The following is a 15528-nucleotide window of genomic DNA, read 5'->3' as shown; positions in this document are numbered from 1 at the left end:
GGTCAGGAATATCAGTGCAAGGTGTATCAGTGAGGTGTAACAGTTAGCTATACGTGTGTTGAGTCATTTCCTCTTCATGGCCTGTGCTATGCGATCCAAAAGTAAAGTAGGGAGGAATGTAACCTAGTGGAAAGAGCATGGGCCTGGGAATTGGAAAATATGAGTTCCAACCCAGACTCAGCCATTTGCCTGCTGTGTGACCTTGGCCAAGTTACTTAACTTCTCTAGGACAGTTTCCTCATCTGGAAAATGGGATTAAATACCAGTTTCCCCTCTCCTTTAGACTGAGAGCCCTATGTGGGATGGAGACTGTGTCTGGTCCGATTGCCCTGGATCTCCCCTAGGGCTTAGGACAGTGCTTATTAGATAGTAAACAGTTCACAAATACCACAGTCTTTAGTATTAAAGAAGAGTATATAGGAAACACCAAATAGGTTTGTGGCCATTTCATATGTTCTGTCTCCAGAGGAATAGCACTTCTGTATCTCTGCTTTATTCTCAAAGCAAATTCACTGCTTTTTCATACGATTCTCAAAGGTTCCAGCTGTGAGGCAGAAAATGAAAATATGAATATTGAATGACTTTTATTCTGGAAATTTCAACCCAATCATGAAATTTAGTCATTTTATTACTATTCCTCCTCTAATGATGACAATGATGAGACCAGAGTTAGAACACTAGAAGTAACACATATCTTCCAATTATCACAATATGGAGACTAACTAGAAAGGCATTTAAATAATGGAATTTATTCAATGGAGTGCAGCAGCCTGTTCTGTTTGAGGTTCTAAAAATATGCTTCGTACTTCATATCCTGGGTTTTCTTGAACTAATTTCTTCGTTTAAATAATTCCTTAGTTAATACATGAATCATTCAATCACTGGTATTTAGTGAGTGCTAACTGTGTGCAGAGCATTCACTGTACTAAGCACTCGGGCGAGGACAATGCAATAGAATTGATAGGCATGGTCCCTGCTCAATACGAGCTTACAGTCTAGAAGGGGAGACAGACAGCTTACAGTCTAGAAGGGGAGACAGACAAAGTAAATTACAGATAGGTACATAATTTGTGTGGGGCTGAGTGTAGGGTGAAAATCAAGTGCTTTAAGGCAGAGGCTAGGCAGAAGGGAGAGGGATTAGCAGAAAGGAGGACTTAGTTGGGGAAGACCTCTTGGAGAAGATGTGATTTTAATAAGGTTTGAAAGGTGAGGAGCATGGTGATCCGTTGTCAGGGGAGGAAGTTCTGGGACAGAGGGAAGATATGGGCAGCAGATCAACAGTGAGATAGACAAGACTGAGGTACAGTGAGTTGGCTGTTACTTGTGGAGTGACACATGAGGGCTGGGTTGTAGAAGGAAATTAGCAAGGTAAGATGGAGGGGGTGAGTTGAGTGCTGTAAAATCCATTGGTAAGGAGTTTCTGTTTGAGGTGGATGGGCAACCGCAGAGGTTTCTGAGGAGTGGAGAGACGGACTGAACAGCTTTTTATAAAAATGATATGGGCAGCAGACTGCAATAAGGACTGGGGCGGGAGAGATACGAGGCAGGAAGACAGATGTAGTAGTCAAGGTGGAATAGGATACGTACTTGGATCAACAAATTAGCAGCTAGATATACAGAAAAGGGTGAATATTAGCAATGTTATGAAGGTAGAACCTACAGGACTTAGTGACAGATTGAATAGATGGTTTGAATGAGAGAGATAAGCTTGGCATAATGTAAGACATGGAGGATAGTGATGTTGTCTACAGTGATGGGAAAGACACAGGGAGAGCAGAGTCGGAGTGGGAGAGCTATGTAGGAGCCACAGGAGAGAGCAGAGATAATCAGCAGGTTGGGATGAATTTGAGATGGACGTGGTTAGCTTGATGCCTGCATTTTCTCCAGCAGCGTGTGCACAGCAGTGGAGAAAACCAACTGTGGAGCTGATCCAGGGTTGTGGGTTAGTGGTATGAAATTTGTGGAAGGACGGGTGAGCGAGGGATTTGATCTAATGGAGAGAAGGTGCTGTGGGGGTCAATTTGTGCAACCAGAGAGGGTTGTTTGAGTATGGAGACCAAATGGAGGATGAAGAGTCCACACTAGCTGTCACACAAGGGCTGGAATGCAATGGACGGTCCCTCAAAGTGAGCTAAAATCTTTCATCCTCCTAAAGCCCGTAAAGCCGGTTTGATATTCATATGTGCTGGCAGCAGGCTTTAGCATCCTGCTTCTCCAAAAGCTGCAGGGGGCACAACTGTGCAAAGTTAGAGATGGTGGGCAAACTTGATGTCAAACACAGATGAAGAATAGACATCCATCCTGGGGTCTGTCAAAGCACGGCAGCAGTACAGGGAGCCGGACCCTCCTGAATTATGAATCGGTGAGGTTGGCGAGGCTAATATGTAGAGGGCAGAGGCAGCAGGGTTCTCCACACACCTCGGCCCATTGAGGTTCCACCTCAGTCACTTTGCGTCGGTGATGCTAAACACGCATCATGGATGGAAATCATCACATTACACTGAAAGGGCAACTCCTTAATGGCACTAAAGCCTCCCTACTGTTTTCAAAGAGCCAGTCAGATGGTTTAAAGAATTTATAAAAAGAGACACTTCAGTGCAATTCGTTAGTATACAAAAAAAAATTGGCTACTTTAATAAAATCAAGAGTTCTGAGTCATAAACAACAGGATGGCTAAGACAAGCATAATCACTTGGGCAGACAGCTGGAGTTCCTTTATCTAAAATGGTTTCATATATATATATATAAATTATATAGATATATAATTGTATTTCTCATTGGGACTTTTTAATCCATTCAGAAAGTCCGCTATTTCTGGAAGGTTTTTTTTTTTTCTATTAGACCATTGGGACAGTGGATTTGAAGATGAAAAATTTGACAGAGTAGCGTATTCAAGGGCAGCCAAGTTCCTTCCCTGAATCCTTAACTGTCAAGCCTTCCAAACTGGACTCTGTCTTGGAGTGCCCCCTGCAGACCCTTCCACCTCCCCTGCCCATGCTGCTAAGGGAGATATGTGCCAAACTAACTCTCTTCACCAAACTAACTCTCTTCCCCTCTTCAAAGCCCTACTGAGAGCTCACCTCCTCCAGGAGGCCTTCCCAGACTGAGCCCCCCTTTCCCTCTACTCTTCCATCCCTCTCCTTCCCAGCCCCCTGCCCTCTGCTCTTCTCCTTCCCCTCCCCTCAGCACTGTGTATATTTGTGTATATTATTTATTTTGTTAATGAGGTATATATCTCCATGATTCTACTTACCTTGATGATGTTCTCTTGTTTTGTTTTGTTCTGTTTGGCTTTGCTGTCTGTCTCCCCAGCTTAGACCATGAGCCTGTTATCGGGCAGGGATTGTCTCTGTTGCCGAATTGTACATTCTAAGCACTTAGTACAGTGCTCTACACATAGAAAGCACTCAATAAATACTATTGAATGTAGTGGGAGGAGTGGAAGTCAAAGGAGGTTTGGGAGGGATGGAAGTTTGGACAGAAGCTGCTGTAGACTCCAATTCTATGTGCAAGCCCCTTGTGGGGAGGGAATGTGTCACTTGTTTGTTTTCTACTTTCATTCATTCATTCATTCAATAGTATTTATTGAGCGCTTACTATGTGCAGAGCACTGTACTAAACACTTGGAATGTACAAATCGGCAGCAGATAGAGACAGTTCCTGACCACTGATGGGCTAACAGTCTAATCGGGGGAGACAGACAGACAAAAACAATTGCAATAAAGCAATAGCAATACTCTCCAAATGCTTAACACAGTTCATGGCACACAGTGGGGGCTCAATAAACACTGCTTCTACTATTATACTAATCAGCCTCTGACCAAATCAGTGGTATTTATTGAGCACTTACTATGGGCAGCGAACTATACTAAGCACGTGGTATAATAAGGCCTAAGAATTGGCACACTACTGTCTTTTCCCTCTCCATCTCAAACAGACCCTGAAGTGGCTAAAAAGTCAGAACCCCTACTGCCTCAGAGGGAAAAGGAATCACATTTTGACATTTACCAAGTATATTGACAGAGTTTCCTGCAATGCGCGAGTCTATCGGTCATTTTTTCCATTTTAAAGTACACTCGCCATAGCATGCTTTGTTAGTACTTGCTTTGGCCAGAATGTTGATAAGGAATTTAGCGGGCATTTGTCCCAGAACACGAGCCTGTTTGGATACAGCGCACTGTGGCAGAAGGTGAAGAGGTTTGCCTGTTTTAGGCGGGTGTGGCCGTGTGCCTGTGAATGCTGAGTCAATTGTCATAAGTGTAACAACGTCCATATTCCTTAATGCAAGGATTTGCAAAAACACGACCTCCGGATCACAGGGAAGTGGGTGTTCTAGTGGATGAAACAAAACAGACACTTTACTGAACGTGCACTCTACAGTATTGCTAAGGTTATGCTGAAAAGTGATGAGACCACTAAAATGAATTCACTTAATAATCATGGTACTTGTTAAGCACTTCCTATGTGCCAGGAACTGTATTAAACACTGGGGTGGATACAAGCAAATGGGGCTGGACACAGTCCCTGCCCCACGTGGGGCTCACAGTTCAATCCCCATTTTACAGATGAGGTAACTGAGGTCCAGAGAAGTGATGTGACTTGCCCAAGGTCACATAGCAGACGAGTGGCGGAGCCCGGATTAGAGTACAAGACCTTAAATGGCGTTCACAGTTGTTTGAGCCAAACAATTTCTGGTCACCCCAACCAAGACTTTTCCTAAGTTGTGTTGCCATGGATAAAAGAACAAGAGAAAAATCTAATACACTAAAATAGCTAGATAGAATTTTCCATTTACTTTCAAATTCAGCTGTATTAGCAGAGAGCTGCGGTGAGATTAATGCATTTACTTTTCATTTCTGAATTTAGCTCTGACCACCAAAGATGAGAATAATTCTCCTCAGATAGCTTTGATTCTCCTTCCTGAATCGGATAACCACTATTTGTTCAATAAGCAAGTTGAAATAAGAATGGTCCCCAAATGAAATCTATTGTAGTATTCCAAATGATGAAGTATACTCCTTTTGGGGAGATCATGAATTTACATGTTTCACTAAATCTAAAAAAGAGCTATGTTTTGTGACGGATAGCGGGGGAGAAACTTTGGTTGGGATGTTGCACAGTCTAAATCTTACCAAACCCTATGAACACATTCTACTAATCACAGAACCTGTCACAAACTCATCCTGTTTCTACTTCACAACAACAACAACAACAAAAAAGTCCAAGCCTTGCCCATAGTAGCCAGGGAAGCAGTGCTATTTCTCATTGCATATTCTTAATATCTGGTGATGGAATTCATTCACTCATTCAATCGTATTTATTGAGCCCTTACTCTGTGCAGAGCACTGTACTAAGCGCTTGGAAAGTACAATTTGGCAACGGATAGAGACAATCGCTAACTAACAATGGGCTCACAGTCTAGAAGGATCTTTCCATAACTGTTCTCATTCAGCCACTCATCCAAACTACATGAGAAGGTTTGCAAAAATGCTCATCTCGGGATGCTTTTGTTCCAGTGCGATTATACCATTACGCTCCCCTAGACTGTAAGTTCACTGTGGGCTGGGGACGTGTCTGTTTATTGTTCATTCATTCATTCATTCCATAGTATTTATTGAGTGCTTATTATGTGCAGAGCACTGTACTAAGCACTTGGAATGTACAATTCAGCAACAGATAGAGACAATCCCTGCCCATTGATGGGCTTACAGTCTTGTATTCTCCCAAGGACTTAGTATAGTGCTCTGCAGTAAGTGTTCAATAAATACCATTGAATGAATGAATGAAACAAGTCAATTCTGGATTTTAAACAGCCCTTTCAAATTTCAGTGCTTCAGAATGGAAAGATAATTTAGTTCAGCAAATCACATTCACTCTCCAACTCCTTCATCCAGGACCTTTCTTTAGAAGACAGATTTCCTTCCTCCTTTCAAACACACTCCCTCTTATCCTTTCAAACTTCCTTCCCCTTTCTCTATCAAAAACACTCCTCTCCCTCACTATCAATAAACACACATGCCTTCTCCTCCGACTCAAACATTCATTCTGCCTTGAACAAACACTCATTGTCTCGATAACACATAATACTCTAGCAGTGTGTGTCCGTGATTACCTCATGGGATTATTCCCGGTGCTTCTGAAGCCAATTGAAACCAGTTAAAAGGCGCAAGATTGGGCAGCACTTTGATTTTTTGCCTTGGAAAAGCCATTTTAGATCTGCAGGCAAGTGGACATTTTTAACCCCATGGAGTTGAAATCTTAAATATTGATTTTACAATCAATACTTTTGTGCTCTGGATGAACCGCAAAAAACCAACAACCCTTATTGTGAGTTTAGAGCTAAACAGTAGTGACCGAGTGACAAACCTGATAATTCGCATCCAAGAAGTTCCATTCTCAAAGTGCAGTGCCTTCGACAAACTTGAGGATACAGTCGTACATACTGAGACTTTATGGGAGGTGTGAAGGAGTTGGCATAGGGTGTGTTGTTGTCCACGTTTCCATGAAACACCTGGATGAGAGATGTCACTGTTAAATTCCAGTTTATCCTGACTTCTAATTCCCTAGCTCATAACTTGCAGTATTTTCTTTCATTTAGTGATCTTACTTTTTCCACAGGTGACATCACAATGTGAGCTGGATGTCAGTTTGTAAATACAAAAACAAAATGAAACAGAGAGGACGCTGCCTATTCAAATGTGAACACTTCAGTGGCAGGGATGCATCTTCTACTTTACTCTCTCAAGCGCTATAGATTGTGAGCCCCATAAAGGAAAGAGATTGGGTTTAATTCCCACTTGCGTATTCTATCCCAGAGTTTAGCATAATACGTACTTCACCAATATTATTACCACCACTACTTTGCACACAGTAGGTGCTCAATCCTCCCACTCCACCCCAGTTTGGACACTTAGTTTCTCTCAAGCCAGGCCACTCTGCTTCTTGAGAGCTTCTTGAGAAGCATCCTCAACTACTGGAAAGAGCATGGGCCTGAGAGTCAGAGGACCTGGGTTCTAATCCTGCCTCTCCCTCTTATCTGCTGTGTGACCTTGGGCAGGTCACAACTTCTCTGTGCCTCAGTTACCTCATCTGTCAAGTGGGGATGAAGACTGTGAACCCTATGTGGGACAGGGACTGATTAGCTTGTATCTACCCCAGTGCTTAGAAGAGTGCCTGGCACATAGTATGAGCTTAACAGATATTATTAAAAGCCTGCCAACTCACGGTGCTTCATTCTCATCTCTCCCACTGCCAACCGCTTTCTCACACTCTCCCCTCCTGCCTGAAACTCTCTTCCCATGAACATCCAGAAGACTACTTCTCTCTCCATCTTGGATGACTTTCTGAAATCACATCTCCTCCCGGGGGCCTTCACTGATTAGTCTTTCATATCCCCTCATTAATTCCGCAGGAACTGCAACTTCAACACTTTGGTGTCACCAAAATACTTGAGTACTCAGCACTCCCAGCCCCTAAACCACTTAGCATCCCTGAACGTATCTTTATACTCTGTTGCTTCCTATTAGTTGTAATTTAGTGTCTGTCTCCCCCCCTTGATTGTCAACTACTCGAGGGCAGAGATTGTGACTACTATCGATATTGTACACACTCAAGCACTTAGTCATAGTAATAATAATAATAATTTGGTATTTGTTCATTCATTCATTCAATAGTATTTACTGAGCACTTATTCTGTGCAGGGCACTGTACTAAGCACTTGGAATGAACAATTCGGCAACAGATAGAGACAATCCCTGCCCATTGATGGGCTTACAGTCTACTCGGAAGGGCTTAACGCTTACCATGTGCAGAGCACTGTTCTAAGTGCTGGGGTAGATACAGGGTAATCAGGTTGTCCCATGTGAGGCTCACAGTCTTCATCCCCATTTTACAGATGAGGGAACTGAGGCACTGAGAAGTGAAGTGACTTGCTCAAAGTCACACAGCTGACAGGTGGTGGAGCCGGGATTAGAACTCATATCCTTTGACTCCTAAACCCGGGCTCTTTCCACTGAACCACACTGCTTGTCTATAATAATAATTAATAATAATTACTAGTTAAGCACTTACTATGTGCCAAGCGCTGTTTTAAGCATGGAGGTAGATACAAAGTTATCCGTTTGGACATAGTCTCTATCCTCCCTGGGGCTCACAGGGTGAATGAAAGAGTAAGAATTAATCCTGCTTGATGTTTACAGATGAGGAAACTGAGGATCAGAGAGGTTAAGTAACTTGCCCAAGGTCACACAGCAAACAAGTGGATTAGAACCCAGCTCCTCTGACTCCCAGGCCCGTGCCCTTTTCACTAGGCCACACTGCTAGAACTGTGGGTTCGAGTCATTTAAGAAGCCTGGCCTCTTCTGATTGTGGTCTGGGTTTTTTTCAATCATTCCAGCTGGCCATGGATAACTAGGGGATGCCTTTTGCTTGGACAATTAGTTTTCCACTGCACACAATTCCTTTATTCCTCCTGTTGCAACATCTTTCCTGTTGTGTGTCCTGGAATGTTTCCTTTTTGCCTTTTCCACTTCAAAGGCACACTATACTTCAAAGGCACAATTTACACTGGGTGGATTGCCAAGATGCTGGACCTGAGACCTGGGGGATTTTCCTTGACTCTATCTGGAATTAAGGACCAGGACAAAATGGGTAGGGGGAATCGGTATCATAATTTACAATTTAATCAGTCGGAAAAAGGGTCCTCCTTATCCTGATTCATCATTTGGAAACTCTTTTCTCACAGTTGATGGCCACTAAATAAGTAGGCAAGCAAAAGATTTTTCCTTTCCATCCTTTCTTATCTGGCCACTAAATAATTAGGCAAGCAGAAGATTTTTTCTTTCCATCCTTGCTTATCCTTGCCAGTGAGGTGTGTTTTGATACGATGATGGTATTTGGTAAGCTGTGTGCCGATCACCATTCTAAGCTCTGGGGTAGATACAAGGTAATCAGGTTGTCCCACGTGGGGCTCACGGTCTTCATCCCCATTTTACTAATGTTAACTGAGGCACAGAGAAGTTAAGTGACTTGCCCAAAGTCACACAGCTGGCAGGTGGCAGAGTAAGGATTAGAACCCACAACCTTGGACTCCCAAGCCCATGCTCTTTTTACCAAATCACACTGCTTCTCCAAGTTTAGGCTTTAACATTCATCTGTCAATATGATAAAAACTAACTGAAAAGCAGCGTAGTAGCTACAGTAAAATGAAACAACATGAATAGGAAGAATAACAGACTTGCTAATTTTAGAAAGCAGGACTAATAGAAGAAAAAATTAAAATAGACAAACATATCTGATAACACCAACGTAGATGTTTTACTTCTTTCCAGAAAAGAATTAAAAGCATAAAAATACAGATATCAAATTACTTCACAAGCAATTTTAGTCCTGTTAGAGACATAGGATTCCTTGATTAATCAATTAGAAGTTAAAGAAAGTTCAAGTCTTGACTATCTTACTTACCACATCTTCATTGGTGCCTTTGACTTTATACATGGCCCAGGTTTTGCCATCATTACTATATGCAATTTTATATGATTTTATATATTCTGGACTGCCGATCCGTTTAGCCCCTTGGGTAATAACTCCTGTGACTCTCATCTTCCTTTGCAGATTTATCTGAAATGACAAAGGAATGGGATCAGTAAATTATCTGCAGTCCATATTTCAGCTAGTATAAATTTCTGTTCCATTAGGAAAAAAAAAAACAGTGACAATTAGGACAAAAATCTGTATTTTTATACACACTTTTCCCAAAAACAAACAAGTCACTTGTAGATATTAATCTAATTAAACTCCGTAAATATATGTATTAGATGAAGTACTTGGAAAGTCACAGAGAATAAATCATTTCCCCAACATTACCCACAAAATGGGTCATCAAGAAGCAAAATAAACTTTGGAAAGCATAAAGGGAAAGTGAATAAATCTAGCACTAACACCAGAGAACCTGAACCAGGCAGACTTGATGGTCAGGACCCTCTTTGCTCCTCTTCCCTTTCTCCATGCTCACCGTGACCCTCCATTTCCTTCGTCTCACCAGCACTTATGAACCTATGCATATCTTTACTGGTATGTTTAATTATCTAATCGCCTATTTCCTCCTAATACATTTGTATAAATTTCTGTTAAATCGTTGTTCCTCCTCCAGGTCCCACTCTTTGTAAATTATTTCTGCATCTATCCAGCCCGTTAGATTGATATTTGTTTGTCAAGCACTTACTATGTGCCAAACATCGCAGTAAGCACCGGGGTAGATAGAAGATAATCATGTCGGACAATGTCCCTCTCCCACAAGGAGGCTAGAAATATCCATAAGAGGGAGTACAGGTATTTCATCCTCGTGTTACAGATGAGGAAACTGAGGCACAGAGAAGTTAAGTGGCTTCTTCAGGGTCACCCAGTGGAGCCGGGAGCAGAACCCAGGTTCTCTGACTCCCAGGTTCATGTTCTATCCACTGGGCAATGCCTGTAGGATAGGTGACAGGTGTCTTCTTTCTCCATTTTCATTCATTCATTCATTCATTCATTCATTGGTATTTATTGAGCGCTTACTGTATACAAAGCACTGTACTAAGTGCTTGGGACAGTACAGTATAACAACAGGCATATTCCTGCCCACAACGAGCTGCATTTCTCTCCCAAATATTTAGCATAGTGCTATACAGAATAGGTGCTCAATTTTACTGCCTATGATTTTATAATGCTGAACTACATGCTTTGGGAGAATTCAGAATCAAGATACATTTCAGTCTCTGCTCTTCAGACTTTACAATCCTCCCCTACAGCCACCCTGCAGAAGATTTTTTCTCTCACTTTATCAGTTTAGCATGGGAATCCTTTTAGCTCTTAGCTGGGGAGGCATAAAGGATAGGGGGCCCTGATCCCTAAAAGTCTCTTCTGATTTTAGATCTGTTCAAATAGTTTGGCCTGACCATTGCTTCTAATAATCATGATGCTGATGAGAATAGTAGTAATAATCATCATAGCTTGCCACTGCTTATTATTGCAAACTTTATTCTGAGGAAGCTTAACTCTTGGAAAGTTGGAAAGTAAATATTAAATTTCAACTCCCCAATGTGGGGATGCAGCAGTCAAACACCAGGAACATATTTGTCTCTCTCCTTCCCTATTTGAGAAAATGGAAGGTAGGGCACTGCTTGTTCTGGCAAAAAGCATCTTTGTTAAGATGCTCTTAAGGTGTATCTCCAGAAGTCAAATGAAATAACCAGTTTAGAGCATTAATAGGAATAGTTGAGGCATAAAGCCTGCTTCTGAAAAAAATGAATGTTTTAGCAGTTTGAAATGTTCAATTGTTTCATTTCTATTGATTGAATTCTCTAGATGATTAATCAACTTATCCCTCCAATTTGATGGACACCATCAAATCATGGTAGCAGATAACTTTTAGAAGGCCACTTTTTGGCTTAGTCCAGGATAACAGATGAACAGAGTAATTCAAGTATAAAAGTACATTTTGGTTTCAATTATCTGGAAATAGCTGGGCATAAACTCTTTCAACTGAAATATTCAGATAATGGAGGTCAAAGCATATTTAGTTTGAATGATCTTGAAATTGTGCTAGTGGAAAAACCCATAAAATTTTAATTTAAACAGTAGGACTTATAATTATTTATAGACCTGAAAAATAACTTTTTTCTCAATTCTCCAAGAAACTGTCCATTGATATTATTATTACAATAATTATTATTGGCAGTACTGGCCAGGAAGTAGAGTGGATAATCATTCCTAAAGTTAAATGAAAACTACTATGAATATCAATTATGTCTACCATACAGAAAAAAATGAAACCTTTTGATTTCCACCTGTTTGAGAAATGTGTTCAAAGCTATCCAAAAGTAAGCTAAAAACAGATATCATACTGGCATATTGGATTCTGATAAACTTTTGCAATAAAGGCCTTACATAAACATGAAGTATCCAAAGCCCATTCATAGACTTTCTTTTTGGAAGGAAAATAGATAACTCTTTATAATTGTGATATTTGTTAAGCACTTACTATATGCCAAACACTCAATAAAGCACTGGGTTAGATATGCGATAATCAGGACCTAAATGGGACTCAGTCTAAATAGGAAGGAGAATAGGGATTGAATCCCTATTTTACATTCGAGGGAACTGAGGTAAATTGAAATTAAGTGATTTGCCCAAGGACACGCAACAAGAAAATCACGGAGCTGGGATTAGAAACTAGGACCTCTGACTCTCAAGCTCATGTACTCTTTCCACTAGGTCACGCTGCTTCACCCAAGCCCAAAACAGCTCACTCAATCTATACATCTCCGATGCGGCATCAAAAATTTACAAAACACCCCATAGAGAAGGCACTAACTCATGCTCCCATTTTTATATCATTTTATTGCTCAAAAGCAGAAAATATGATAGTGACATAGAGAACTTTCTTGTAAAGATTTCGATGAGAACATATTAGTCAATCTGAATAGATTTCCTTTACTATTTAGGGGAGTCTTGGCTACCTGGTAATCTAAGCTTGCACTCTGGGAGTTGAAATGCCCAGCAGACTTGTTAGGATGTTGGATAATTTGTGGCAGCCACTGCCAAGCGTGTTCTACGCAGGAGTTCAATATTCATCCAAACGCCTAAGCATGGAACCCAATTTCTACTGGTATTATTTACAGCCTGAAGTGATTCCCATTATGTACAACATAAGCAAGTGGCCATTCTGAATCATGTTTCCTCTCCTTTTAGAAGCCAAGCTTCATATTCAAAAGAGTCAACTGTTCCCTTTTCAATTATCTTTTATCTTGTTCAATTATCTTGCTTATGCCCCTTTTAGATGGCCATATTGACTGCTAGAATTTTGGCTGATGAGTCCCAGGTTCATTATCTAAGGCTTAAATAGCAGGTACATCTAACAAAAACAGTGAGCTCAAGGTTCATGGTCTCCTTCGATGGAACATCCAATATGCTCAAAGGTGTCCATCGCTAAAGTATCTAGATGATCTACGTGTATTCTCCATATGAATAATTCTATCAGAACAGTGGGCGTAGTCATTTATCCTTTGGATTGTCTGTCACAAAGAAGCTTTCCAGTGACATATGGCAATTATCACCTTTCATGCTGCATCCTCTGAGCTGATTGGGAAAAACCCTAAGACTAGTCTGAATTTTATATCCTATCTGGAAAGTTTGCATGCTTATGTTTCCCTTATTGTGTAGGTTTGAGGATTGTTGTACTCTCTTATTGTGGTTTCAAGCAAGTCTGGGTAAACAAGGTTGACAAACCTGGTTCTGGTACAGAGCTGTTTGTTCAGTTAATGAAGGGAAAGGATCTGGAAAAGCCCCTTTATTCTATATGGCTAGCCATATCTGGGAGTAATCAGCGTTTTAATAAAATTAATAATGATAGTGATGGTATTTATTAAGCATGTGCTATTTGCTAATTTTTGTGCTAAGCACCGGGGTAGATACAAGATAATCAACAATATTTATTTAGCACTGTGTGCAGATTACTGCACTGAACGCTTGGGAGAGTACAATATAACAAAGTTGATAGGCATTTTCCCTGCCCACAAGGGGCTTACAGTCCCAAGGGGGAAGCAGATATTAAAATAAATTATTGATTTTACATAAATGCTGTGGGGCTGGGGGTGAATAAAGTGTACAAATCCAAGCCATTTTCCCACACTAGGGCCACGGTTTAAGAGCCAGGGAGGGACGGAGGACAGATAGTTTTATCTCCATTTTACAGATGAGGAAATTGAAGCACAGATGAAGTAAGTGACCTCTCCAGGGTCACAAAATCAAACTGGTTTTATTGTTGACAGAGTGCAGGTCTGCTTTTGGTGGAAAATGTTATTAGTATCGTATTTCAAAATCCAAATATAGGCTGCAGTATTGTCTTTTGAAACTCTGTAACTGACATGTAGCAAAGGTAAGGTCTGCTACTATCTGCAATGTTTTGAATCCATACAGTTTTCCATGATCCCCCAGTAGTGCAATAAACTGTTAGTTGAGAATAACTCCGGCCAGGATCTTAGCAGCAATAGAGAACAGTGAGATTCCATGATAGTTTCTGCAGCTTTCCCACATTTTTCTGGAATTTAATGATAATGAGAGTATCCAACATCCTGCCACAATTATGTATTCTCCTTGTGTTGATGAGAATGAAGTCACATATGACCGTTATCCCTTTTAAGGTTTCCTCCTTGCTTCTGAAAAGGGTGGAACCATCTATCCTCTTCAGTATTTGCTATCATATGATAATAATAATGGATAATTTTAAGTGCTTATTACATGCCAAGCACTGTTCTAAGAGCTGGGGTAGGTATAAGTTAATAGGGTTGGATTACATGGAGCACACACTCTTAATCCTCACGTTACAGATGAGGTAACTGAGGCCCAGAGACGTTTAGTGATTTGCCCAAAGTCACACAGCAGACATGTGGCAGAAAACGGTCTAGAACCCAGGTCCTTCTGACTCCCAGGCCTGTACTCTATACATTAAGCCATGGAGCTTAACTGGTATGGTGTGAGGGGTCCCTTATAGACTTTTCAGGGTTTTGACCTCTGCAGACTGGGACCTTGTTCTCCCAGTTGGACACGTTCCCAGTATGCCAGTGTCACCAACCTTCCTTCTTGCCAGGAACACAGGGCTATAGCTCCTGAAGACAAGTTATTGACGTCACCATTATTTTCTGCTGAGGTGGTTTGTCTTTCCTTTGCATTGCCTCCCGATGGTAAGCTCCTCGGGGGCAGAGAGTTGTGTCTACCAACTCAACTGCTATACCCTCTCAAGCTCTTCGCACAGTGCTCTTCAGACAGTAAGCACTCAATAAACACCAATGATTGATTGCTTTGTGACAGGTCCCAAGGCCACTCTGTGGTTTACTTCTTCGGGGCAGTTTCCAGATGTCCTTTTTCTAAATATTTAAATATCCTTTATAAATTAAGGGTTTGTGCCATGACTGCTGAGGAAGTGGAGAGAATGAAGTCATAAATATTATCAAGCCTCCTCTGAGTAAATACCACCTTCGATAATAATATAAGCACTGCATGTCTGCCAGGTTTATAGGAATACAGAAAACTGATAACGTGGGAATTCTTTGGATTTGCCTTATTATTAAAACCCTAGTTTAAGCGTATCTAGAGAGGAATCATTTATACAGTTCAGTTAATGTATTCATTCCAACAACTCTGGGACTAAAATAATGACAACTTGCAGTACATATAAACCTAGTAAGTTTTAGTCTAACTTGTAAACATTATGGGGCAAATAAGTCAAATAACTGAAAAAAAAGAGAGAGGGAAAAAAATTGACAGGAGTCCCTAAAAGGGTTGTTCAGTCAGATGCTAATCTGTTCCAGTACTGCAATTTGACTGTAGAAAAAGATTTTAAATGCATGGTTCCCTTTCTGCCATCTTAAAGTAAGTTTAAAAATACTAACGTTGGCATTTATTAAGTGCTTACTATGTGCCGAGTACTGTTCTAAGCACTGGGGTAGATACTGGGCAATCAGGTTGTCCCACATTAGGCTCACAGTTAAT

The 15528-nt window shown here is 41.0% G+C and overlaps 1 protein-coding gene across 4 annotated transcripts in view; it reads right to left on the bottom strand.

Moving 5' to 3' along the window:
- The window catches only part of EDIL3 (EGF like repeats and discoidin domains 3), a 316556-nt gene that overhangs the window by 74446 nt on the left and 226582 nt on the right, over nucleotides 1–15528 (bottom strand). For all 4 annotated transcript variants that reach the window (XM_029070916.2, XM_029070911.2, XM_029070902.2 and 1 more), the window contains 2 exons: nucleotides 9463–9618; nucleotides 6367–6511 (listed from right to left, as the gene is read on the bottom strand). In XM_029070916.2, the coding sequence (XP_028926749.1) occupies nucleotides 6367–6511; nucleotides 9463–9618 (301 nt within the window). The remainder of the gene's footprint in view (nucleotides 1–6366; nucleotides 6512–9462; nucleotides 9619–15528) is intronic.

The sequence above is a fragment of the Ornithorhynchus anatinus genome, chromosome 1 (genome assembly GCF_004115215.2).
Source record: "Ornithorhynchus anatinus isolate Pmale09 chromosome 1, mOrnAna1.pri.v4, whole genome shotgun sequence".
Lineage (NCBI taxonomy): Eukaryota > Metazoa > Chordata > Mammalia > Monotremata > Ornithorhynchidae > Ornithorhynchus > Ornithorhynchus anatinus.
Note: the sequence above shows the minus strand (reverse complement) of the source record. Positions and strands in the feature narration are given on the sequence as shown.